This window comes from Perognathus longimembris, chromosome 21 (genome assembly GCF_023159225.1).
Source record: "Perognathus longimembris pacificus isolate PPM17 chromosome 21, ASM2315922v1, whole genome shotgun sequence".
Classification (NCBI taxonomy): Eukaryota; Metazoa; Chordata; class Mammalia; order Rodentia; family Heteromyidae; genus Perognathus; species Perognathus longimembris.
This window is the reverse complement of record NC_063181.1, coordinates 23,303,581-23,329,738: the sequence shown is the minus strand read 5'-3', so window position 1 is coordinate 23,329,738 and position 26,158 is coordinate 23,303,581. Positions and strand designations below refer to the sequence as shown.

At 43.2% G+C, this 26,158-nt stretch overlaps 1 protein-coding gene across 2 annotated transcripts; it reads left to right on the top strand.

The window, feature by feature from the left end:
• Positions 1–287: 287 nt before the first annotated feature.
• On the top strand, positions 288–24,978 carry Dctd (dCMP deaminase). 2 transcript variants are annotated; one of them, XM_048330708.1, is made up of 7 exons: positions 288–361; positions 2,470–2,584; positions 2,839–2,974; positions 20,605–20,721; positions 22,136–22,232; positions 23,654–23,728; positions 24,670–24,978. In XM_048330708.1, the coding sequence occupies exons 2-6, from the start codon at positions 2,477–2,479 to the stop codon at positions 23,718–23,720; spliced, it is 525 nt and encodes a 174-aa protein (XP_048186665.1). In that variant the 5' UTR covers positions 288–361; positions 2,470–2,476; the 3' UTR covers positions 23,721–23,728; positions 24,670–24,978. The 2 variants fall into 2 exon arrangements, with proteins under 2 accessions (XP_048186665.1, XP_048186663.1); XM_048330706.1 differs by having other exon boundaries at positions 23,654–24,978.
• The last annotated feature ends 1,180 nt before the right edge of the window (positions 24,979–26,158 follow it).

Genomic DNA, 26,158 nt, shown 5'->3' with positions numbered 1-26,158 from the left:
GGCAGGGCTCGGCAGCAGGACGACCTCGTGGCGCCCAAGCGCGGAAGAAGTGAGGTTGTGTGTAAACCCCGAACGGAGGCTGGTGGCCCGGCTCTAAAGCTCTGGAGCCGGGCGGCGGGCTGCGCGCGCCGTCCGCAGCGGCGATGGGTCTGTCTGTCCCGGCTGGGACTCGGCGGACCCTCCGCGAGCGCGCGCGCCGGCCGACTTCGGCTCGGGGCCCCGGACCCAGCCCCCTTCCGGCCCCGCCTCCTCCGCCGACTTCCTTCCAGGGCTCGCGGCGACGGCGGCGGCGGGGACCAGCACCGGCCTGCAGGCTCCGGACCAGGCACCGGCGGGAGGCGGGAGTCAGCCGAGCACCTGGGTACGCCGCCGCGCGCCCCGTGGTGGCGCCTGGGGCTCCGGCGTGGCGACCCCGGAGGACGTCCCTTCCTCTTCAAACCCACACGTGGGCAAACGGGGCAGGCGGCGGCGGGGCGGCGGGGCAGGCAGCGGGGGGGGGGGGGGGGGGGGGAGGGGAGGGGTGGGCGGGGGGGGGAGGGGGAGCCCGGGGCGCCCGGGTGAACTTCACGGGCTTCCCCGTAGTGCGGAGCGGTGGAGGAGGTGGTTCTGCCCCTCGTGGCGCCCACGCGTCGGGTGGGACTGGAGCTGATCGGGCCCGGGAGGAGCGTGGTCCTGTCTGGGCCCGGTCTAGCTTTTCCCAGCCTCAGTTTCCTCCTGTAGCTACAGCTGGATGTCAGTCCTTATTGTATCTGCATTGTTCTCATAACCCCCAACTGCTGCCTCGTGGCCTACTCGACCCCTCCCCCCCATTCTCCACCCCAGAGCAATAAAAAAACCTTAACCCCAGTCCGCTCCAGATTTGACGTCCTTGTTTGGCTGAAACCCTGAGAATCACCCCACCTCCATCCCCTTTGTACCTCCAACTCTGGAAGCACTTGGCACCCCTCTCCTGTGATGACCTTTGAGGTCCCAGTCCTTGTTCTTCTCTCTCCTCTGCTTGATCTCAACTAACGTGGCTCTTGCCACTTCCAGTTTTCTAGTGGTTAATTAGAGATAAAAGTCTCACGGACATTCCTGCCCAGACTGGCTTTGAACTGCCGTCCTCAGATCTCAGCCTCCTGAGTAGCTAGGATGACAGGCCTGAGCCACTGGTGCCCGGCCTAATGTGCTCCTTTCTTTCTTTCCTATCATTATCCCTCCCCCCCTTTGTTTAGTAGATAGTTGCTACCTGGCATGCTACAGCCAATGTGGAAGCTTTTCCCCATGTAGGAAAACAGGCACGCAGCATATCCCTTCCTGCAGGCTACTCTGACTTTGGGGAACACCATGGGTAACCGTGGCTCCTGGTGTTGGCTCTTCAGCAGTTCCCAGCAGCGAAAGCTTAAAGGAGGTTTCAGAAATTCTCATCTTCTTTTAGGATGGACAAACAGATTTCTCAGTGGCAGAAGGAATTGAGTGATCTTGAGTTCTTCCATCTCCTTTCATTCCTTTTCTAAGGATCCTCTGAGTTCAAGTTCTAGGCCTCCCTTCAAGGGCTGTTCCTATTGTGTGCCTGTGCCTGCCCCAAGGAAAGCCCATGTTACAGAACCTGGCTTGAGGAATTGTTCTTTCATAGTTTCTGGGTTGATTCAGTCCCTGGAGTTGGTAACTCTGTACCACTTGGGAAAACTAAGGGAAAAGACAAATGAGTTTGTTAAGGTTAGAATTGGGACACCTTCATATGTTTTCCTTGAAATCAAACTACTACCGGTAACTCCGGTGTGAAGGAGGGCAAATTTCCTCAAGTCTGTAAGGTGGGGTGTTATTGCTTACTTCAGCTAAGAGTGAGGCTTGAGTAAGATAATGTATATAAACTTGATATCTTAAGTATATAAACTTAAGGACCCTGTTTTGTGACCAACAAACTGTTCTTTGCTCTCCCTATACAGACTCCAATGTATAAGGAATGTAGGGATGGCGAATAGTCCACCTGTTTATATTAATTTAGAAAAGCATTTTATGAAAACACAGGAAAGAGATATTTGGGAATGTGAAGGTTATAGGTTCAGATTCAAACTCTTAAATGTTTTCCTTAAGACCAGAGATTGTGAAAGAGCTGGGGTTTCTGATTGATAAATTGATAAAAGTAGATGATGTCACTTCTGTTTAAAGACCCAGAGGTTGATGTGGTTTGAGTGAATTGGAAAGTGGATCAAAATGTCATATTGGTCGGAGCACTAGTGGTTCATGTCTGAAATTCTAGCTATGCAAGAGGCTGAGATCTGAGGATCACACTTAAAGCCAGACCAAGCAGGAAGGTCTATGAGACTCTCATTTCCAATTAACCATCCCCCCACCCCCCAAAAAAAGCCAAAGTTGGTAGAGCTTAAAGACAGTTCCCAGCCCCTGAGTTCAAGCCCCAGGACCAGCACACACAAAAAAGTCAAAATGTTTTGTTTCATAACATTGTGTGGTGTTTTTCTTTTCTAGACCAAACATGAGTAAAGTTTCCTGCAAAAAACGGGATGACTATTTGGAGTGGCCTGAGTATTTCATGGCGGTTGCCTTTTTGTCAGCCCAAAGAAGCAAAGATCCAAATTCTCAGGTGAGTTTCATAGGAGCATGTTTTCATATTCAAACACATGCCCACACATGAGCAGGTTATAAATAAGGAACAGATATCAACTTAAAAAATGCAAATCTGCTGCATTGGTGCTCTGTTCCTGTGTGTTTACATTTTTCTGCTGGAAGATCTGTCTCACTTCACTGTTGTCCTGTGTCATGTCTCCCCACCTACCTCACCCCCACCCAATGGCAGATCAGCCATTTGGAGTAGCCTTCGTCTATATCTCCTTGTAGGTTGGAGCCTGCATTGTGAATGCTGAAAATAAGATTGTGGGGATAGGGTACAATGGAATGCCCAATGGGTGCAGCGATGACCAGTTGCCTTGGAGTAGGACAGCGGAGAATAAGCTGGATACCAAATACCCTTATGGTAAGTTGCATTTATATTCCATGCTTTTATTGATAGAACCTGGCCAGTTGCTTAACTCAAAAGTTGGAGGCATTGCCTTCCTTTTCAGTCATTAGCAGTTAGAAAGAAAACAAGTTCCAGTGAATGACTCTAGTTTCCTGTCCCCATCCCTTGAGGTTCAAAGAGAGCCACCAATGGAAGCTTGGTAGTGGGAACACAGCCTAGCCCTGAGGTCTGGAGCTCAGCTGCCTATAGAGACTTAGTACATTGCACTGATGGCTTGCAGGCCTATGGGCCCCAGAGCTTTGAGGGAGACCTCAGTCCCTTGCAGAGACAGCTGAGGGACACATATGGTGGCTCTGAAGGTCATTTCTTCACTACTGGGAAATAGGGTCAGCTTTCCAAGCACTGCCTGGGGCTTTGCCATGATGAGAAGTAGGCTGCATTTGGACCCTCTGCCTGGTGAGGACACCTGCTTCCTGCTCCTCTCTGGGAAGCAGAGACTAAACTGCCAGTTGGATACCAGGAGATGGATGATGTGGTTCTTCTGGTCACAGGGACCTCTGCAGTCCCACAGCTGGAAAGATGGAAGTAGGGACCTTTGGCTTGGGTCATGGGATACAAATCCCCTTGGAATTTGAGAGGGATGCTTCTTAGAATTTTAACTTTTGAGTCCCAGAGGAAAATCCCTTTTGACCTAATTTGCTGTAGCTTCACTTTTGTTTCCTAGAAGAGATGTAATTAACACCAAAAAAGAGGAAAATTGGGTCTGCAAATATTGGGTGTTGATTTTTCATCATGTTAGGTTCTATACTTATGCCTGAAAGTGAGCAGATTGGCTCTGGAGGAAAAAGTAGATAGATAAGGTCATTGAAATGGAATAGATGGCATCTTCTGGAAACCCAAGTTCAAAGACCTTTCTCCTTTGTTGACTCTTCTTTGGTAGTTTGGTTTTGATCAGTCATAGGGCTTGAACTCATGGCCTGAGTGCTGCCCTGAGCTCTTTCACTTGAGGCTAGTGCTCTACCACTTTGAGCCACAGCTCCACTTCTGGTTTTCAGGTAGTTAATTGGGGCCTCATGGACTTTCCTACCCAGGCTGGTTTCAAACCTCAGTCCTCAGATCTCAGCCTCCTGAGTAGCTAAGATTATAGGCATGGGCCACCAGTGCCTTGCTCCTTGGTATTTTTTTTTTTCCACGAAGAATTCCAACTCTCCATTTAGTGTAATTTATGCATTAAAAAAATAATGTCCTTGTTCTTAATCATGTTAAATAAGCGCTGTCATTTTTTTCTAAACTGCTTCAGGGCAAATCCTCCATGTTTGAATGAGAAAGAAGAAAGGAGCTTGGAAGTAGTAGAGAATGAATTGAGCAACGAGGGCCAACTACAAAGCACTCAGGGTTTTCAAAGTACAAAAAATAGTTCTGTGATTAAGGGGATTTAATAGATAGTCAATTTAACTTCACTCTGGTCAGAGTAGGAAGAGCAGGATCAGAATTGGGAGAACATAAAACTGTCTTCTCTGACAGAGCTTTAGACAGTAGTGGTTATGTGAAGAATGTTCTTCCATATTTTAGAAACTTTTTGTCATTCTGGTTTTGATTCTGTAAGCTCTTGATGGGAAGAAAGTAGGGAAATGATGAGTTGTTTTGAGGTCTATGCAAAAATAATTTTTCACTGTGCAGTTCAATGTCCCATATAAAAACAGTGAAAAGCAAAAGGGTCGATAAGTTAAAGATCTGCATTGAAATGTATGACTGCTGTGGTCAATATTTCACTGAGTCAAGACAGTGAAATATTAGTCTTTCTGCTGAACTCCAATGTGGAAGAATTCTTAGGAGATGTCAGTCTTCCCCAGTCAGGCTAGTTGCAAAAGATGCTAATGGAGCCTGGCGCCGGTGGCTCACACTTGTAATCCTAGCTACTCGGGAGGCTGAGATCTGAGGATCTTGGGTCAAAGCCAGCCCAGGCAGGAAAGTCCATGAGACTCTATCTCCAATTAACCACCAGAAAACTGGAAGTGACACTGTGGCTCAAAGTGGTAGAGTGCTAGTCTTGAGCTGAAGAGCTCAAGGACACAGCCCAGGTCCAGAGTTCAAGTACCATGACCGACAAAAAGAAAATAAAAAGATGCTAATGGGTGGACCATTGTGGAGAGACCCTGTGTGGTTACTGAGCCGCTCACTGCGTGCCCCAGGTAGATTGATAACAGTGATGGAAAAGCAAAGACTTCCTACTGCATAAACAGCCTTCCCTTTCCACCCTGTGCTCCCAGTGCTCTGTAACCTCTGAAACACCTGGTTTTATTTGTTAAGAGACATTGCCTTTCTTCCAAGTTGGGGGAAGTACCTATCAGAGCTGCTTTCCAGGAGGAATTAAGCCCAGTCAGGTATTGGCCCAACTGCAGTGGCTTTTTATTTTCTTTTATTTTTTTGTGCCTCTCCTAGGGCTTGAATTCAGAGCCTTGGTGTTGTCCTTGAGGATTATTTTTTTCCGCACAAGGCTAGCACTCTACCACTTGAACCATAGCACCAGTTCTGACTTTTTGAAAGTTCATTGGAGATAACCTCATGAGTTTCTGCCCTGGCTGGCTTCAGACCTGCTTCCTCAGGTCTCACCCTCCTGAGTAGGTTGGGTTATAGGCCTGAGTCATTTGCGCCTGGCTGCATTGATTGGTTTTGATTGAATGGCCACTGAATTTTGGAGCACTGGTTGTCTGCTTGCATTACTTTTTTTTTTTTTAATCACCCATAGGATACTTCTAGGATTGTAGAGCTCTGTGCCCTCAGTTAATCCATTATTCATTGTCCATGTGGCTATGTTAGAAGGTAGACATTTTTCTTTCATAGTAGTAAGTTTATAATTTGATGTACCATAAAAGTTGTGGTAGGTATTAAATGGTCTTTAAAAAGACATTTATATTACTACCAACATAATACACATAGAGATGGGCTTTCAATGTAAATAACGGTGATGTGTTCACTCTACACTCAGCTTTCTGTTTCTCAAGACTTCTCAGATAAGAGTGAAGTAAATGTGTGGCTGGCTGGTATATAATAGAAATGACTAACTATAATGTGGGTTTTTTTTTTCTTCTGTTTTAAGATGTTAAAGATTAATTTAAAAATAAGCTGGTACTCTCTAGAATTGGTTAGACATAGCCCTCTCTTTTCTTTTGTTAGTGGTGACTAGTTTGCTGTATGAAGGGCAGAGTCATAGGTAGTGTGTCAATCCCTGCAAAGGACTTTTAGAGAGTTCCTAAAGTATAGACCAGTGATTCACGAGAAATATGCACAGTGGTTTGTAATAACAGCCCAAAGTGACGAAGCCAGGGACATTGAAACACAAGTAAATTTGAATTTACTAAATAACCTACCATTTAATTCTGCTTGATGAATTCTGTAAGCTTGAAGTCATTTGACTTGATTGACACTTTGTGGGGAGGAGGAAAGCACAGAATCCTTGTCATAGGAAGACAGAGCTTTTTCTAGGCTGTGTCTCTGGAGAGGCATTTTTTTGGTAAAGGGTGTTTTTGTTCTTCCAGCCTTAGGATCAAAACTTCATGAAACTATTTGATTATAATGAAATATTAATAATGGAAAATGAAAATTCTCCCTGATAAAGAAACTGCTTCTAGTTCATGTTTTTTCCCTGAAAAAATCCAAAAGACCGTGCAATGAAAGTAGCAGTGGCAGGAAGAAGGTGGTGTTGTTACGGTGAGACCTTTTCAGATGAATGGCAATTAAAAACCAGGAAGCAGCTAGTGTATCTAATTTGCCTTATCAAAAGACTTCGGAAGGCTTTTATTTTTTATGAGGAGGTGGGTTTGCTAAATTCATGATGAAGTAAGTATTCAGTTGACATTTTGGTTTCTTCTTTGTGAAATTCATTACGGTGAATCATATTTAATCAAAATACCAATTTTATAAAATGGAGGTAAATTACTCTGGGTAATTGAGCTATGACTCCTTCCTTGGGTTGTGGTCACCAGTTTTGATGGTACACTTTATAGGCTGCAGAGTCAAAGTAGAGTCAACTTCTCTGCATTGTTAAGCTCCAGAGAATTTTGGACAGTGTGCCTTATCCTCATCACACTGTCCTAGGTTTGTGGCCTCCTGTTTTCTCCTGGCGATGGGCTTGGTGCATGAGTACACCTGTGGTTTCCTCTTTCCATCCTCATCTATCAAGAAGGCAGGACTGATGTGCCCCACATCATCACATGTTTGTGTTAGGAACCACAGTCTTGCTATTTCTAGAGTCAATGGTAGCTTCTCCCTGAATTCATTGGGCAGAAGTAAGGATGGGCACTGGTGGCTTACACCTCTAATCCTTGCTACTTAGGAGGCTGTGATCTGAGGATTGAGGTTCAGAGCCAGCCCTGGCAGGAAAGTCCTAGAGACTCTTTTTTTTTTTTCTGCGAGTCCTGGGCTTGGACTCAGGGCCTGAGCACTGTCCCTGTCTTCTTTTTGCTCAAGGCTTGCACTCTGCCACTTGAGCCACAATGCCACTTCTGGCTGTTTTCTACATATGTGTGGTGCTGAGGAATCAAACCCAGGGCTTCATGTATATGAGGCAAGCACTCTTGCCTCTAGGCCATATTCCCAGCCCCCTAGAGACTCTTATCTTCAATGAGTCACAAAAAATCTGGAAGTAGTGCTGTGGCATGATGGTAGAGCCTTGAGCAAAAAGGAGCTTATAGACAGCACCCAGGCTCAGAGCTCAAGGCCCAGGACTGGCACAAAAAAAAAAAGGAAGTAGGGACATAAGCTCTTTCTAGAATTATTTCCTATCTTTCCAAGAATACCCTAAAAAGGATATGATACTGTGAAGGGAAAAAAAATGCAAAAAAGCCTGGAATTAATTAAGGCAAGCGATCAACATGGTGACTGTAAACACTTTGGCTGGCATGTGGCAGTGCTTCTTTAAATCTGTATTTAAATGTAATCTTTATTTTTCAGAGTTAGCATATCATTAAACATGCATAGGTGTCATTTTAGTGATTACTTAGCCATTTACTGTACCCCCTTGAACACTGACATTTTCCTGACTGCCATGCCTGTGATGTATTTCTTTGGCATCCAAAAGGTTAGTCTTGAGAAACTAATTTATCAAGAAGTTAGGAGGCTGATCCTTCTTAAGCTGTGACTTCCTCACAAGTTGTAAGAGCTTCTTAGTAATTAAGATCAAATTTGTTCTTTCAGCCAGTTGAAATGGAATGCCCTCTGGTTTTGTTAGGCAGATCTGTGGATTTGATGACTTGCTGTTTCTTTTTCCACAGAATTTAATTTCACTTCTAGCTTCCTGTGAGTTCTCCCCTGCCTGGCCATCCACAAGTTGTGGCCTGACAGCAGGTCTAATTAGGGACTTTTGTACAAAATTGGTAATAGAATCAATGGAAAACCTTTGAGCACTTGTTCAAGAAAGAAACCAAGTAGATTATTTTTATGAATGAAAGGGCAAGCCAGGTTTGATTGTATGGTGTTTTAGATTAGCAGGAACTTGGTGGTATATGTTTGAGTCCTTTTCCCACCCCCTAAAATTAACCAGCCTGAGTTAAGAATATTTCACTTTAGGGTATAATTGTTTATAAACAGTCTTCAGGAAAGAATACCTCTTTTTGATAATTGATTTGACTTTTGTCCAATAAATATGTATTTTTATAGACACAAGGTTAATTATATTTTAAAGCATTAACAGTGGGTTTATTACAAATATCTACAAACAGTTGGGTAGTAACAGAATAACCCCCTGTTCTAAACAGCAGTCATAGGAACAGATAAAATACTCATCCCTAGAGAACAGACCTACGTATGCCTCTTTTTTTTTTTGTAAAAAAGTGATTTGTTTTGAAGTCTATTGACATAGAAGATGGAAAATAAATTTAAGGTAGTGCTTTATAAGGTGGTGATTGTAAATGGGTGGAAGTGCATGCACAAATAGGAGAGAATGCTTAAAGAATATAAAGGCTACTCCACAAACCCGAGATTAAAAAAAAAAGGTTGGATAACAATAGAGGAAGAATTCTAGTATGCAAGTACCATCGGACATGTGAACATATGAGACTTAGGAAACTTTGAATATCTAAGGGGAGGCTAATCTAAGACCAAGAAAAAAAAGAACTTTAAACATTCTTTTGTGAGTGGAGTAACTTGATATATTTATGGAGACACAGATACTTGCCCGGCATTGGGAAACCCTGTGATAAAGGCAGCATATTGATGGACACAAGGGAGTTGAACACTCGCCTCCACTCAATGCTGGCTCAAGGGCTCATGCCAGCTAATTAGCGGAGGTGTAAATTTTATCTCTGTGCTTCTTTCAAATGATAGATACCATAGTAAATTTAAAATATTGAATATGATAACTGAGCATGAATTTTTTAATTCTGCAATTAAAAGACTTTGTTCAAAATGCCATTAATTTTTGAGTTTAGGTGAACAGAGGGAAGCAGAATTCCTCTTTTGTCGTTTTTTTTTCCTTCTGTAAGTAAGTTATCACTGTAGGAGTTGAAATAAATACTAATGAGTCATCCGTTCTCTTCCCAGTTGGAGTTGTTGGTCGGTGATGGGAGTGTTCTCTTGAGTCATCTTGCTTTGAGAGTATAACTGTATTTTATAAGGCATTTGTTGTGTTTTTCAGAGAACTTCTACACCCATTCATTCTCATTCATCCCTACAAATCCAGGGTGTTGTGCTATATATTAGGTGCCAGACACTGCAGTTCTCAGTGCAGAGTTTATGCTCTGGACTCTGTTTTCAGGGAGTTCATTGACTAATTGTGGAAGAGATTGACATTTAGTGAAATCAACAGATATTTATGGAATATCCCTTTCTGAGGAGGTGACTTGTAAGCTGAAATCTGAAGGATCCAGTGAGCTCATCAGGTAAAAAGATGGGCAAGTTGGTGTTTGGGGATGAGAATCTTCTGAGCAGAGGGGTCACTGGGCCAGGCCTTCTGGTGGGACACACTTTGAACAGTTAGTTACGTGTGCCAAGGTCAGAATTAGCTCAAGCTTACTGAATGAAGGATGGAGTGACAAAGTGAGGTTGTGGGCCTTGTAGGTTAAGGGGTTTGGATCAAAAAGATTACTTTAGCTGTGTTGCTCTGAACTGAATTCCTATGTAAAAACTGTTTACCCCAAAGTGATGGTGTTAAGGATGATTAGGTCACAGGTCATGAGCAGAGCCCTCGTGGGTGGGATTAGTGGCCTTATAAGAGTCCTAAGGGAGCTAGGTGGTTAATACTGTGTAGAGGGCACACAGATCTGTGGGTGACTCAGGAAGAGGAACCCTCACCAGGCACCAATGCTGCTGGAGCCTAATCTTGGACTTCCAGTACCCAGAACTCTGGGGCATGAGTTTCTGTTACTTAGAAGTTATCAGTGTGTGTGGTATTTGTACGGACAATCCAAATGGACTAGGACAGGTGTTTGTGTGAAATGCATGTTCAGAGGCAAGAGTGGGAACCCATCTGTGATGTGATTGCAGTAGTCTAGGTGAGAGGTTTTGGAGGGGTAGTAGTGCTGGATCAGAAAAGTGCCTGGGTGCATAATGTGAAGGTGACACCAAGAGAATGGGGTGATGTGGGGTGAGGGAGAGTGACTGGACCCCTCCACCCCTAAGCCGTTCTATCTGCTGCAGCCACTGGATGTAAGAGCCTACAGGAAGAACAGAAATTGGAGATCAGAAAGATACAAGCACTTGAAGGTTAAGCTGGTTGTGAGAGTTTCCAGAAAAGGAACAGGTAGGCAAGTGAGAATGAGAGTGGGTGTTTTTTTGTGTTTTTTGTTGTTGTTGTTGTTTTGTTTTGTTTGACTGCTTTTGCCTGAGACATGGGAGTCAGTGGACTCATTCCATAGAATGAGAGGAATCAAGGAAGGGGAAAAGAGACAAGCATTTGTGATTTGTGGATGTGAGTGGAAATGGCCTCCCCAGCACACTGGTGAGTGAGACAGGAAGCAGGAAGAGGGACACTAGGGGCAGAGAGGTGGGGAACAAAGTGACAGCAGACACCCATGTTCCTGGAGTCGCAGGTGGCATATGGTGAATGGCAGTGAGGTTGGAGGGAGGCTGCCCACTAGAAGAGCAGGGGTGAGACATGGGTGCTGGAGGAGGGGGTCCTGTGGGCTAGGAGAATTCCTAGGAAGTAGGGCAGTGTCAGGATGACCCCTAATTAGATCACCGAGTCCTCTTCGTCCCCACACTGAGTTGCTTGAGGCTAGCCTTGTGGAGCTGGAATTAATTGGCACCCACAGATGGATCCTGACTCCAGTACTCAGTGCACAATCCCACTTTACCATTTAAAAACATGGCCATAGGTGTTCAAGGAGCTTTTAAGCCTTGAGGTATATATTTATGTAAGAACACTACAGAAGGATGATTAGTGCTCCATTTCTCAGAAGCTTTTAGGCATCACCCATGTACTCACCTGAGCAGTAGAAAGGGAGGTAGCCCGGCTTAGCCATGGATGAAATGTAGTTATTTTCATGGCCTCCTCCTCCTGACCTGATTGTGTGCCCTTAGCACATAGGGAAGCAGTGTAATTAGAGTTCTGGGGGGCTTTATTATCAATAATGGAAACACCACAGTCAGAAATGTCTTTAGCCCTAAGCACTACCATTGGGGCTAAGTGGCTCCCCTGGGTGCCATGAGTTCTGGCCAGCAGCTTTAGCAGGAAGCAGTGAGGAAGGGGGCAGGCGACAGGGATCAGAGCAGGGGAGAAGGGAAAGAAAATGTATAATCTTTCTGTGGTCAGGCCGCTCTGTGCAGCCCTGGAGTGCCGATCCTCAGGTGGGCAGTGTGGAGAGGGTAGGAAGCAGTAGTGTTTGTTTTCCAAGTGGGTCTTGCACACTATGTTCTTAATAGATTCTAGTGTCTCCAAGGGTTCAGGTGTGGAGGGAGTGCGGCATCCATTCTCTCCATTTCAGTGGTCAACAGGCTGAGGCTAAAAGATGCTGAGGTGCAAGGACTTTGAGGCAGCTATGGGGTGTGATAGGAGAGGCATGGAAAGGAAAAAGCAGAAAAGGCCTGGGCCAGCTGTTTGTGGGGGAGTCTGATGCTTCACCCAGGACTTGGCTGCCTTGAACGAGTGACTCATCCCTTTTGCTCAGAACTGGCCTGGATTCCCTTGCCATAGTCATTTTCTTCCAACAGATCCCTCCTCTCTGGCCCTGGCTGGTACTGGGTGACTCTAGACATTTTCCAGGTATGGGCCTCGGTTCCTCTGCATTATCTCATTTCCCTGTTTTGATTTTCACACACAGTTGTGCGCCCCTTCTTGCCAGGAAGGTTGAGGCCACTTACTCCATCTTCTGAGTAACTGCATGCGGTGGGGGACTTGGGTCTCTATTGGATGTCCACAGAGTCCATTGGTGGGTCTGGAAGTGCTGTCACCACTCACCTTTGCTCTGGAAGACACAGACCCAGGCCCGACTCTGACTGGTGGAAACAAAGGCTTCATTTGCATAAGTCCTTTTCTTTCCAAAGGCTTTTCCCAACCTGGTCCCTCCTGTGCCCTTCCTGGAACCCTCTGTTTGGGAAGGGAGCATATTATCATTCTGGTTTGTAGCAGAGAGAGGCTGGGACTTGAATACAGCTTTACCTTTGTGCAGGCAAATCCCAGAGTTTAGCCCCCTTTGTTCTGAAAAGGCATTTGTAATCCAAATACATTTTTTCCCCACAGAAACAATCCTACCCCCAGGTCCCCTTCCCTATCTACCTGTTCACAGTGCATTTAACCCCTCACGTGCTGAATTTTCTCAACACTTCCATAGTCTTGCTTCTGTAGTGCTTGTAGTTTTTGTTTAATCCTCTGGTTGTTTCTGTGCCGGGCATCTTCTGCCCTGGGGGTGTGAACTCTGTGGAGACAGGACCCAACTTCTTCCTCCAGCTTGGCCTGGATGCTCAATATACACAGCCAAAACTCACCAAAACATACATAGGAAGGGTTTGATATGAGTTTTAAATTTGTCTCTGCTTCTGTGGTAGCCTGGTACAAAGGGTTGGGGGCGGGGGTAGGACTGGGTCTGAGAAGACATAGAGAGGGGCTTTGTAAAGCGCTCATAAGTTGGCAAGGAAGAAGGGGAGGGGCAGAGGCTTGGGAGAGAGGGGAGCAGAGGACAAGAAGAGTGAGTTGTAGCCAGTGAGATCTGCTTGGTCCAGTTGTCTTAGAGAAGTAATGTGATTACTGGTTCCCAAGCTGTCTCTCCTTTCCCCAAGCTTCCATATATTTCAGATCATTTGAGAACCCTGATAATTAATCAGCCTGCTACTGTACACACATAGAAACTGTGCAGGGAGAAGATGAGGACAAGAGTGACATCATTTGGGACCACATCCTAGAAATGTTTCCTTTGCATTTTGGGGTAGTCATGAAAGTGAATACTTTATAACCTTTGTGGGGCGGAGAAAGACTTCTTGGGGTAGTAATAGGTTTGGAGGCTTAAATTCAGAGATTAGTCTGTTATTAAATTATTGACTTGAAGGATAGGTACTTCGGAGGCTGACAGTGACATATGAGACCCTGTCAGGGTATCTTTCAATAATTAAGAAATAAGTAGTTAAAATTCCATTTTAGTTTCAGAAGGTAGAAAGCAGTTCTTTAAATGAGTCTCTTAGAGGAACAAGTGTGGGCCCCACCCCTCTGTTGACGTTTCCTCTGGTGTATGCCTGCCAGGGAGGCTGGGATGGGTTCCCATGCTCCCAGATATGGGAAACAGACTTTGTGATCGACAACTATCTGACTCCAAAAGTGAAATCACTTAGATTTTCACTTGGAGAAGTAATGACAACAAATTTGCTCATCACAATAGAGGTGGGATATCTTTTAAAGTAACCTTGAGCTGTTAAAAAAAAAAGAAGTGCACAGCAGTCTTAGATTTAGGTACTCTAGTCCATGTCAGGTATTAATTGCAGAGTGAGAACCACGAGGAAGAATAGGTGATGGGAAACTTTTTATTGTGGTAGGCTGTGAGCTGAGCCTGGCTCTTGTCTACTTGGTCAAGCCAGCTGTCCTCAAGTTGAACAGTTCATTCAGCCTGGAGGGATGGTAGAAGGCAGAATGGTGTTGCTTTGAGTGGCAACAGGTGACCTGTATCTGCTTTCTAAACCTGACTCTAGGAGGAGCTGCCCACCATGCTGCTGACCTTTTCATAATTTTCGGGCCTGAGAAAGTTGTTTTCTTTAAACAGAATCCTGAACTATTGCTAGGCACTGGTGGCTCATACCTGTGATCCTATCTACTCAGGAGGCTGTGATCTAAGGATCCTGTTTCAAAGCCAGCCAAGGCAGGAAAGTCCTTGAGACTGTTATCTTCAATTAGCCACCCCAGAAGCTGGAAGTGGACTTGTGGCTTAAGTGATAGAACACCAGCCTTGGGCCAGAAAGCTAAGGAATAGTACTGAGGCCCTGAGTTCAAGCTATAGTACTGGCACATACACACACAAAAAAGTCTTGTATCTGTCAGGATGAATAATTATAAACATGCTTGAATTTCTCTAACTGGAACAGAAACTTAAATTTTTGTGCCCAACTTCTCTGAGGCCCTGTAGAGTGATACTGTAACTGCTAAGTTATTTTTGTGTAACACTTAGAGTATGTTTAGCCCTACTCATGTGTTTTTTTAAACCTATTTGAATAACCTTAATACTAATGTCTAAAATAAGTATATTACTCATGCTAAATGAGATGGAAGTCAAACCTATAAAATGTTGAAAATCTCTTACATGTAGTGAAGGACAGAATATATCCTGTTCATTTGTCAAACTTCTAAAGCACTGCCTACATGAGACAGTAAGGATTAATCAAGCCCCAGTAAGGGAGAATTTGAAAAATACAGTTTTCTAATTATACAATTTCTTCACAGTGGTCCAAGGTTAATGTAGTTTTGAATTCTGACAGTAATAGGAAAAAAAAAAAAAGAAAGAGAAGAAAAGACCAGAGTGTATGAATTGTCTTATAATTACCTGAAACAGAGGTTCTCTTCTGGCAATCAGGAATTTATAAGCATTAATCTGGTATTTTCTGCCTTTGATTCTTTTCCTTTTAAACAATGTGGGGAATAATTAAAGGGTTTTGTGTCACTTTTTGTGCTTATCAAATATACAGGTATTATTTGGAAATTTCTCTTGCCTATTGCTTAGCTGTAGATGTGTGAGTCTGGGTAAATAGTTGCAAAATTGATCCTTTTTAAATTTAAAATGTCTTATGAATACTTTTAAAAACATAGTCCAGTTTTTAAATACTTTGTCTTCTTCCTGCTATAAATGTAAAAAAAAAAACCATGGCTTACAGCTAACAAAACCAATCTTTGGCTTTTTTCAGCACAGGTATATTTTGGCTCTTGCTATAGTTTTTGGGTAACACAATGAAGTGTTAGAACTAGAGATGAATTTATTATTTAGTTTGTTACTGTCAAGTATATGTGGATTATTTATTGTGGTGGGAAAAGGTACAGAGAAGCCCCAGGAACCCCTCATTTCTCCTCCAAAAAGAAGGCTTCAGGAAACAGTAGAAAACTAGGATTATAAATGTAATTTCAGAGTGTTACCAAATATGTTTGGTCTCAGAGACTATGAAGTGATAAATTCTTAAAGTCAATGAGTATAGGTATCACCTGAGATGGAATAACATCAGCTGTTCTGCCCAGTTGTCCTTAAATTGTGATCCTCTTGATCTCAGCCTCCCAAGGAGCTAAGATTACAGGTATGAGCCACTGGTGTGCAGCGTGAGATGATTACTTTTAAAAAATGATTAGCAGTTGCTAGAGTGACAACTTTCTTTTTGAAAAGAAGAAAAGAGTCTTAACATGCTGAGCATCTGACCTGTATAGAACAAGGATTAAGTACATCTGTTTAAGAGCAAAGGAAATGGAGTGGAGGGAAGCCAGTGCTGTCAGAGCTGGTAAGAGCAAGCTGGGGTTGGTATGTGTGACCTGCCTTGTAGACAACTGACTGTTCTGGGAATGAACTGGAACAGGAAACATGAAGAAAAAGCCCCACATGGATACCATTTGCTATCTTAAAAATTACTTACTATCTCATTCATTCAAAGTACGCCCTCTCCAAACTGTTGTCCTTCTTGAGGTGTAAAAGCTCACTTAGGTACCTTGTTGAAGGTCGTCGGCCTTCTCAGTGACAGACAGGGCCTTGGATGCTGGTGCTGATTGCTGTTGGCAGCTCTTTCTCTTGTTCCCTGCCCAGGTGGAGCAGGCAAAGAGGAGAGGTGCTTAGTACTGGCCTGGTCCAGACACATAGGTTCTGAGAAATTTTACAGTCTGAAGTGGATTTGGTGGTTACCTATTTATTATTTGATTGGTGCAAATGCCAATCCAAGTATGAACTCATATACTCCACTCTGACATACCTATGATTAGCAAATTCATCATGGTGTCTGCCCATTTTCCTTTTTTTTTTTTTTTCTTGTCAGTTGGTAGACTTTGAACTCAGGGCCTGGGCACTTCCCCTGAGCTTTTTTGTGCTTAAGGCTAGTGCTCTACCAGCTGAGCCACAGAACCACTTCTGGTTTTCTGGTGGTTAATTGGAGATAAGAGTCTCATGGACTTTCTTGCCCAGGCTGGCTTTGAACCACAACCCTCAGATCTCAGCCCCCTGAGAAGCTAGGATGATAGATGTGAACCACTAACACCTGGTCCATTTTCCTCTTTGAAAAGTATATCAGGGCCTGGGCCTGAGGTGACTGTTTGACTAATTGATACCTGTGTTATTAGATGGAACAATTAAGGGGGTCTCTGTGGAGGTTCTAGAGGGCAACTGAGCACACTGTATGTTGTGGGGACCTGAGAAAATGTGCCAGGTCAGAATGGTGAGGGTAGATTTCAGGGTAGCTCATTAATAGTCTCCAGGTGGGAGTGAGTAAGCAGATCCGATTGAGGGTTCAGAGCTCCACTGAGTTGAGGGTTTTCCTCTGCACGCTATAGGCCTGGTCAGGAAGCCATTGTTGATCAGACAGGCCTTGGGGGACTAAAGGACTCTGGGAAAGGAAGCAGTGTTGCCCTTGTATTGCTTAGAACATCCCATTTTTGTTTTTTATCAAGGATCTTTGGGGAAGCCTGTTTGTGTGTGTGTGCACTGTGAACATGCCTGTTCTGGGCCTTGCACTCAGAGCTTTTTTGCTCAAGGCTAGCATTTTACCTCTTGAGCCACAGGTTTTCTTCTGGCTTTTTGGTGTTTCATTGAAGAGAAGAGTCTCACAGACTTTCTTACCTGGGCTAGCTTCAAACTTTGATCCTCAGACTTCAACCTCCTGCATGTGTCTTTTATCCTATGATTTCTTTGTGAGTTGAGAGGAAGTCTGCTTATAATCCTGTATTTTACTTCTGTAAACCATCTTTATATAGGCACATCAGACACTGCTCAAGACCCAAGGGAATATTCCATATGATCATTTTTCACTAATGCATCCAGACCTATAATGTTAAATCTTGCCCAGCCTGCCTCAGAGGAATCACACAAGTAGCTTCAGTCACTGTGACACCTCTCATAAAGGAGAAAACTTAATAGTGTTTCACTACACATTTCGAGGTTCCAGTTCTGAATCGTAATACCAGCACTATCCAAGAATACTTATTAATGGGAAAGCCTATTTTTTATATTTGCATTTAAAAGGACTTTTGATATTTCCCAATGTCACCATCAATAATTAGAATCTGCATTTCCCCCTTTATTCACTCAATAAATATTTTACACCCATTATGTTCTTGGCATCCCATTAGACTCTGGGGAAGTTAAAAAGAACCTAGAAGGCTGGGCTCTGCCTCAAGGGGGAAATAAAAGGAACAATTATATCTAATTGTTTTTTACCACTGAGCAGTGTTAATGCCAGCTTGGTCACCATGGGGAGAAAGGGACCAAGAGCCTCCTCATGGCCAGGGCTCACATGGCCACGCTGCTTCTGCCCAGGCTGGGCATTTCTGTTCGCGTGGCCTAGCAGTTCATGAGGTCAGTGAGCCTCAGGGGATGGGGCTCAGGTTTCTCAGTGGACAGAAAGGTCTAGCCACTGTAGGGTTGGGATCTGATGAGGCTTAGCTTGTTTGTTTCTTTCTATTTAAAAATATATTTTTACTATCTTTAGTTGTACAAAGGAGTTGCCATTCAACAAAGCTGTCTGAGTACAATGACTGTTGATTGATGTCATCCCTTTCATCATTCTCCCCATCCCTCCCAAAGGGCCTCTTCCCTCACTTTTCATAATTTTTAGGATATGCATTGAATTTTATGATTGCATTCTCATCCCCCTTCTTCTCTTCATTTCTCTACCCCCTGTGCCGTGACACACTCCTCCAAGTACTCATTTGCTGGATGTTTATTTTGTTGCAGTGAGTTTGCCTTTTTAGGGATTTTTTTGAGTTCGTCTCTGAATCTAACATCTTTCAGTTAATATGTGTGTGTACTCTGTACTCTTAAATACCACCACCCCGGGTGTTTGTTTATATATTTATAAATTAATTCTAGCTTCCACATATGAAAGAAAACATGTTCTCTTGGCCTGTCTTCTTCACTTAACATGATTTTTTTTCTAGGCCCTTCCATTTCTTTGCAAATGTTGTAAATGATGCAATATCATTCTTTTTAATAGATGAGTAGAATTCCATTGTGTACATAGACCACCTTTTCTTGACCCATTTGAGGGCATCTGGGCTGATTCCATACCTTGGCAGTGGTAAATAGTGCTGCAGTGAACATGCTTGTTTTGGTGGCTTTTACTGTATCCTAGTTTGTAATCTTTTGGATAAATGCCCAAGAGTGGAATTGCTGGATCATAGGGTAGTTCTATGTTTGGTTTATTGTTGTTTGTTTTATGCCAGTCCTAGGGCTTGAACTCAGGGCTTGGGTACTGTCTCTGAGCTTTATCCTGAAGGCTAGTGCTCTACTACTTGAGCCACAGCTCCACTTCCAGCTTTTCTGGTGATTAATTGAAGGTAAGAGTCTCACGGACTTTCCTGCCCAGGCTGCCTTTGAACCATGATTCTCACATCTTAGCCTTTTAAGTAGCTAGGATTACAGGCATGAGCCACTGGCACCCAGCTTATGCTTAGTTTTTTTTGAGGAACCTTCATACTGCTCTCCAGAGAGGTTGAACAACTATACATTCCCACCAACAGTGTGCTAGGGTTCCTTTTCACCCACACCCACACCAGCATTTGTTACTCTCAGCTTATTTCTTGAAATTTCCCTGTGCTACCAGAACTTCTTCATTCTCACTGATGGCTAAGGCCTCCCTGAAACATGAGACTCCTAAAGTGAGGACCTAAGCACTCATTTTCTGAGAGAGCCCTAGGTCAGCTGTGCTGCAACACTGTCCATCTGCAGGACACGTGCTCACAGGACTAGTTGCAATTCCTGCCCCCAAACAAGAGGCTGTCAGAGAAAGGTGAGTTGGGACCTTTCTCTGTGTGACTCAGAAGAGATTCTCAATGTGAATTAACTGCACAAGATGTGAGTGAAATGTACAGGGCCATGGATTTAGTCCACTATTCATTCAAGGCCTTAAAACTCCACCAGAGGTGTTAACTATAATAGGCTAGGAGCTGAAGAGGGTAGGAGAGCTCCTTGAAGGGCCCCATATGTCTTTTCTAGGAATTCTATATGATATTCACTCATGAATTGATTCAACCAATACCTAGCACTTGTGTGCATGGTGTGTGCTAGGGACACCAGGGAATCCCTTAAGGCAGTGCTTCCTAAACTCATCTGTACACCTGACTCACGCGGATAGTCTCTTAAAATTGCCAAGCTTACACCATACCCCCAACCATCATGCTGACCAGGTGTAGAGCAAAGATAATGACAACTTTTGAAATCTCCTCTGGGGACCAGTTTGTAAATTCCTTCTATCAGAAGTATATAATGTGGTCCTAGATAACACACTCAGGAAACTCAAGAAAGATATAAGATACCTACTCCCTACAGGGTGGCCAAGGAAGTCAGGAACAAATCTGTGCTAGAATATTCCCCATCCCTGTGCTAGGTAATAGGGGCAGCTTTGACAGGTGCCAGGGGAGAGAAAAGTATTCTTTTTGACCTTGAACTCAGGATGACACTGCGTCCTCACTTCAGGATCATTGGAAGAATGGGCTGGTATACAAAGAACATTGCCTTAAGTGGATGAATGTTTCTCTTACATAAGACAAACGGCTGGCTATCTGCTGACATTTTTTTCTCGTGGGTCTGTAGCTGAGAACGATGAGATAAAGCGAGTCCCTCCGCATTAGAATGCTCAGTTTCACTCCTTGGTTCTCTTGTCTTATTGCTCCCTGCCCTCTTAATGGCCACACTGAATGTCCCTGTGTGTGCATATCAACACACAAATGAGCCATTTTATGTGGGCAATTCAATACCCCAGGGTCTTATGGAGCGGTGAGCTATTGCTCTGCTTAGGGTGGGTAAGGGCACTTGACCTTAGCCCTCCCTGGCTGCTGTAGGTGCTTCCAGACTGAGCGCTGCCGCTGCGAGCAGATTTCCCTGCTAATCGCCAACCCTTCATTTGCTATTCTCAGTACTTGCTGTTTCTAATCAATTTATTTTTATTGAGTCTGTTATATGTTATTTCGGAGGGGGGAATGGAATGTTTAACACTTAGTAAATTCTTCATGAGCTGCAATCTAAGTTTTGTTTCCTCTTTCAAACCCACAGTGTGTCACGCTGAGCTGAATGCCATCATGAACAAGAATTCGGCTGATGTAAAGGGCTGTAGTATCTATGTCGCTCTGTTCCCGTGTAATGAATGTGCTAAGCTTATCATCCAGGCAGGTAAGAGCCAGGTCTTTCCATTCATTACATTTGCATTGCTACCTTACTCATCGGCAGCTCCTTACAGATGTGCACTGATCTTAAATTGTTATTGTTTAGATCTAAATTAATTGCACTATCAACTTTGCAAGATATTTCCCGTGTTTTGTTTTTGAATGGTGCCAGGTATTCTAAGACTAATTGTATCCTCTGTGATTCTTAGCATGTTTTTAATTTAGTTTGCAACTTCTTAAACTGCAAGCTGCCAAAAAAAAAAAAACCCACCCAAACAGGCATTGCATATAATTACTGTCAATTTACCATTCTCTGACATATTGTGCATAGATTAAGTGGGAGGAAGGGAAATGAACTTTTGTCAGAAACAAGGTCAGCTGGGAGTCTGTATATCAAATTTTAATTTGTATTTAATATGTGGTAGATATCTGAGGACCTAAGCATATCTTTGCATATAAATGTCATGAGACTCAAATGGTACTACAAGCCTACATTTTTCTTATATTACTGTTTTCATAAATCTACCACATTGTATTCTGAATATTTCACCTTCTTAAAGCTGTCACATCTCAGATTCAGCTACACTTTATCTCCATAAAGCTCTCAGCTTGAGATTTAAAGACTTAGCATGTTTAACCAGATGTGTGGGTTAAAGGGACTGTTTATCAGGAACCCTCTGTGTCTCAGAGCAGAAGAGGTCTGCTGATAGTGTGAATCGGACCCCCATTAAGGAACATTGTGGCTCCCATGCTTTTGCCGCTCCTCCGTCCTTTGGATAGTTCCTGTGCTGTCCACGGAGGTGGCAGGTGTCTGCACTGGGAACAGAGGCACATGTGGCCAGCTTTCTTACCCTTTCTGAAACTGGTAGAGGAGCAGCCTTTTGTGCAGGGCCTTAAGAATTTTCTCAGATTAGCCCAGCCTGTGAGATGAGGAAAAAGAAGCAGATCTTCCCTGCACAGAGCTGGGCTGCATTGGTTTGTACAGAGCCATTCTTGGAAGCCCAGGGGTACTAATCACTGAACTGACCAGCACCCTCCGTTGCCCCCATCAGCCTTTTGGCTTCAGAGTAGTTGCCGGTGAATAGAGAATATTTGCTTACCTGCAATAAGGGAGATTTGTTAATTGGATCAGGCTTGTCTGCCTGACATGTTTTCACTTTGCATTTGTTTAAAAAAATCTATAAAGGCTGGAGGGCAGATTCAATATAATCCGCCTTCTACTGTATTAAAAAATGGCAGATTATACGTGTGTGTGTGTGTGTGTGTGTGTGTGTGTGTATTTCAGCAACTGGACACTGTCTGCAACACACTTGGAAAAGGTAATTAATCACAGATGCTACAAGGGCTCCATCTGCTCCTGCTGGTCTTCTGCTGTATCGGAGTGTGCTTATACTAATGGGACTTCTGTTGTTGCCTTTTAGGTATAAAAGAAGTGATTTTCATGTCTGATAAATACCATGACAGTGATGAGACAAGAGCTGCAAGGCTCATGTTTGAGATGGCCGGGGTTAAGTTCAGGTGAGGCTGGAGAACTTGGGGCAGTGGCTGATGGGGAAAACACACGAGCTTGTCTGATAGCCTGCTTCTCCTAGCCATGTCTGACGTCCACACTTGGAAATGTGTTTGGAGATGTGATGGAGGAGATGCTAGAAAGAGATGCTAGTGGTAGATTTTTAAGGGTAGCGACAGAAGTATCTGATGACTATCTGTCTAATGACTATATTTTAATATTTGTAGCTTTTCAGGATTTATATTCTTCCAATAGTATGAACTTTAAAATTTCACACATTTAAGGTAGTAATGCCAAACTTTTGTAAGTTTTTCAAATATAACAAATTCTGGCACAGACAGTTTAGGTTGAGAGCAGTCTGTCAGTTTGAGACACCAAGAATTCTTTTTTAGAGCGATATTTTAAATTGAGCTTTAAGTCTTTCCGATGTTTATATGGATATTTATGGCTACCTTTGTTCAGCAAAGATTGTGAGGTTTGTTTTACTTGCAAGGAAGTTCAAGTTCAATCTACTACCTTTGATTAACAGCAGAAAATTCTTTGATTTTTTTTTTTTTTGGTGGGATGTGGATTGAATTCAGGATCTCATACTTGGTAGGCAGCCGTTCTACCACTTGAACCACACCTCTGGCCCAGAAAATTTTTTTGAAATTGGAAAGCTCTACAAAGCTTTATGACATGTGGCCAGCAGTGTAGGACTTCCATATTAGGGAACCTACTCAGCCCCTATCTGTGTTCACTGTTATTAGGGTGATGGGTCATATGTGACGAATCTCTGGAGCTAAATTATTTTGCCGTGTGAAATTTTAAACCCTAGTTGTGTACAAGACTCTCTTTTACTGCCTGATTTTTATTTAAAAGACTATATTTAGCCCCCAAATATCTTTGTTGTCATTGTTGAAGTAATTGGAAAGAAATGAGCATAAAAATAAGAATTTGTACTTTTAGAACATGCATCTTAAAAATTATTTTTTACTAAAGCTGGTTTTTCTTTTTTCTTGTTCTTTTTTTCTTCTGTCTATAAGAAGTAAAATAAAATTTACCATCTTTTGCTTTGAGCAACTCCAAGTTGGCTGAAGAAATTTCCTAGAAAATATGATAACTCTGGTGGGAAAACAAGTAATCAGATACCATGTTGTGCAGCTAACTTGTTAGAAATCCTTTGACTCCCAGATAATTCATGAACTCAGATCGGTGAAGAACATACAAACCTAGCTACCCAATGCATCTTTTTTTGTCATCCTCTTTTCAGCTCTATGTTCCTCTCAGTGTGGTGCACTATAATTGGCTCCTGTAAAGATAAAGTATCAAGTGAATCCCAGGACATTTTTTTTTCTCTGCACAAAAAATACAGTTTCAACAAGTCAACAAAATTGCTTTAACTACTTATTGGATAATATCTTTATGTATTTTGTCTTTTCATGTTTAGGAAATTTACACCAAAGTGCAACAAGATTGTCATTGACTTTGATTCAATTAACAGCCAGAGGAGTTAGAAGCTCCAGTGAGTTCTGTTTCATTAAATCTCCAGGAATTGGGACTTTCCTCTAAGATGCTGCTAATACCTTTCATCTGGAAGTTGCACATCACTTTTTAATAGCCAGTGCAGCCCAAGTAGACATCTAAAGAGTACACAGCCGCAAGTCTCCCTCACGACGTGCAGTCCACATCTGCTTAGACTGTTGATTTAGGATTGAACATGAGGGCCTGTCCCACAGGGCTGGATCTCAGATGCCTCCTCCCTCATGACGTATCTGGCTGGGAGGCTGGTTGGCTCTCCACTTGGTTTCAACAGTCACTCCTCACGTAAATAATGGTTGGGTTCTTAGCGGGGATGAGTAGACATGCTGATGTGAACATCTGGCCCAAATGAAGCATAGCGTGTAGTGCCCTCGGGAAAAAAAAAAAAGAAAAGAAAAGAAAATCAAGCCCAAATGACAATAGCATTGAAGTATATGCTGCAGAGTAGAGGGAATCCCCATCTACCCACCCAAAAGACCTGGATAGGACGGCACAGCTGATCTGGCAGATGATCAGTGCCACTGAGCCAGGAATATCTCCTCCATCTTCTCTGTTCCGCCTCCTGTCACACACTGGGGAGTGGCACAGTATCCCTCCAGGGGATGGGGACCCGTGTGGTTTTGGCTTCTTCTCTTTGGTTTATTGGTCACGCAGAACTGTTGGGTTTAGTTTATCTGAGTAATGAGTTGTTTCCCAGAGGAGGCAGCTTATCACTTTCTCCAGATCATGCCTCCACTGGGATTACAGCTGGAGTTGTGTGGATGGGAGGGATGGGCCATCTCCCCCCACTGCTGCTTCTACTGGGTGGAAAAGTCTCTACTCCACTTGCCAACATGGGTCATTTCCAAGGACGCTCCACAGCCAGAGAGCAAATTCATTCCTGTCCTGTAAGTGGATTGTGAGAACTTCTTCATGCCCCCTGAGAGGCTGTGATTCCACGCTGTTGGGGATTGGAGCTCATTGGTGCTTCCTGAATGCCTTCACCTAATCACTATGAGTGGAAAATTTGAGCCACATGCCTTATCTTTAATCTCATTTAATTTTTATTACACAGGTTCAGTACTTTTATTGAGAAAATGGTTTCTTTATCCTAAAGATTATTACATTTTTTAGAGTGCTCTTATGTTTTCATGAGTTTTTATTTTTGTCTCTGAGGTTTTTTTATATGCTGTTTTCCTGAGCATCTTGTAAGTTGGCTCCTTACCAATATTATTAAAATCTTATTAAACTCTACCACACTGAAGTATGTTTATTTTTTATATTGTTATAATGATATGCTTAACTCTCTATCATTTCTGTCTTGTCTGTGAAGCACAGTGTATGGGTTCAATGCTCTGAACAATCTGAGCTACTAATGTTGTATACTTCTTTCTGAACCAGATTTCAGGACCTCTTCTTCCATTTTTCTGGGATCCTTGCTCCCTGTCTTGGGTGTGGCCATTCCCTCTAAACCCATCCGCGGCTGCCCCTTTACCTTATTTCATTTCTAAGTCTCTCTTCTTTTTTTTTTTTAATCTTATTTCTCTTTTCTTACCCCTAACCCTCTGTTTTTTCCACAATGCATAAAACAAAAGGAAGGAAGAGGAAAGAAGCCGGTAAAGAGACTTACAGGTAGAAATTATGCTCTATTTTTATGTTGCTCCAAGTACTGAGTTGGTGAGCCCTGTTAGGCCAGGAGTGTGTAATTTTTATGTCACGTCTGCAAGTAATGTCTGCTGGCTTATAATAGGCCAGTGGTGTATCTAATTGGTTTAATCCTGATACTGTTATATTTTGTCTTAGTTTGTGCCATTGAATTAAGTGAGAAAAATACTTTGTTCTTTGAGGGAAGGGCTGTGTATACACATGCCCTGATGCCCTTTGGCTGAGTTTATGGTGAGATGATGCCGTCAGTGCCCACATGCAGGGCCTTCATGAACCTCCGCACTGTGCTGCTGAGCCTGAGTTCCTGGTGACTGGACTGTGGATAATTATATGTCTTCGTTTCTGCTGTCTCTCCAGCAGCAGTGGAATTGTCCTGTCCAGAGAATTCTGCACATGTCAGTGTTCCAGTTAATAGAGGTTTGCTTTGAACTGTTGCCTTTGGGGGAAAACCATTCCAGAATGAAGAAGTTTTGAGCAGTCTTTTTGCCTCGCAGGCATTACTAGATAATTGTGTGGTGAAGGGAAACTGTATCTGAGAGACAGGTTGCTGTCTGTCATAGCTAATAAATGACAATAGGAAGCCATCTTTCACTGAATCATTGGCAGAAGAACTACATTTAAAAGGGAGAATCTGTGAGTGGAATGATAGAGACTCCACTTCCCTGACACATTTTATGCTTTTTTTTTTTTTGAGTCCTTAAAGATTTGTGAAGTTCCAATAAGATAGCAGTGAAAGTGATCTGATACATTAGCCATCGCCTCCTAATTA

What these genes read in the sequence shown, in the direction of transcription:
- Dctd (XM_048330708.1), top strand. Translation starts at nt 2,477, where the DNA reads ATGAGTAAAGTTTCCTGCAAAAAACGGGATGACTATTTGGAGTGGCCT. An exon ending in TAAGCTTATCATCCAGGCAG is followed by an intron (nt 20,722 to 22,135) that starts GTAAGAGCCAGG and finishes GTTGCCTTTTAG; the next exon opens with GTATAAAAGAAGTGATTTTC. An exon ending in ATGGCCGGGGTTAAGTTCAG is followed by an intron (nt 22,233 to 23,653) that starts GTGAGGCTGGAG and finishes TTTCATGTTTAG; the next exon opens with GAAATTTACACCAAAGTGCA.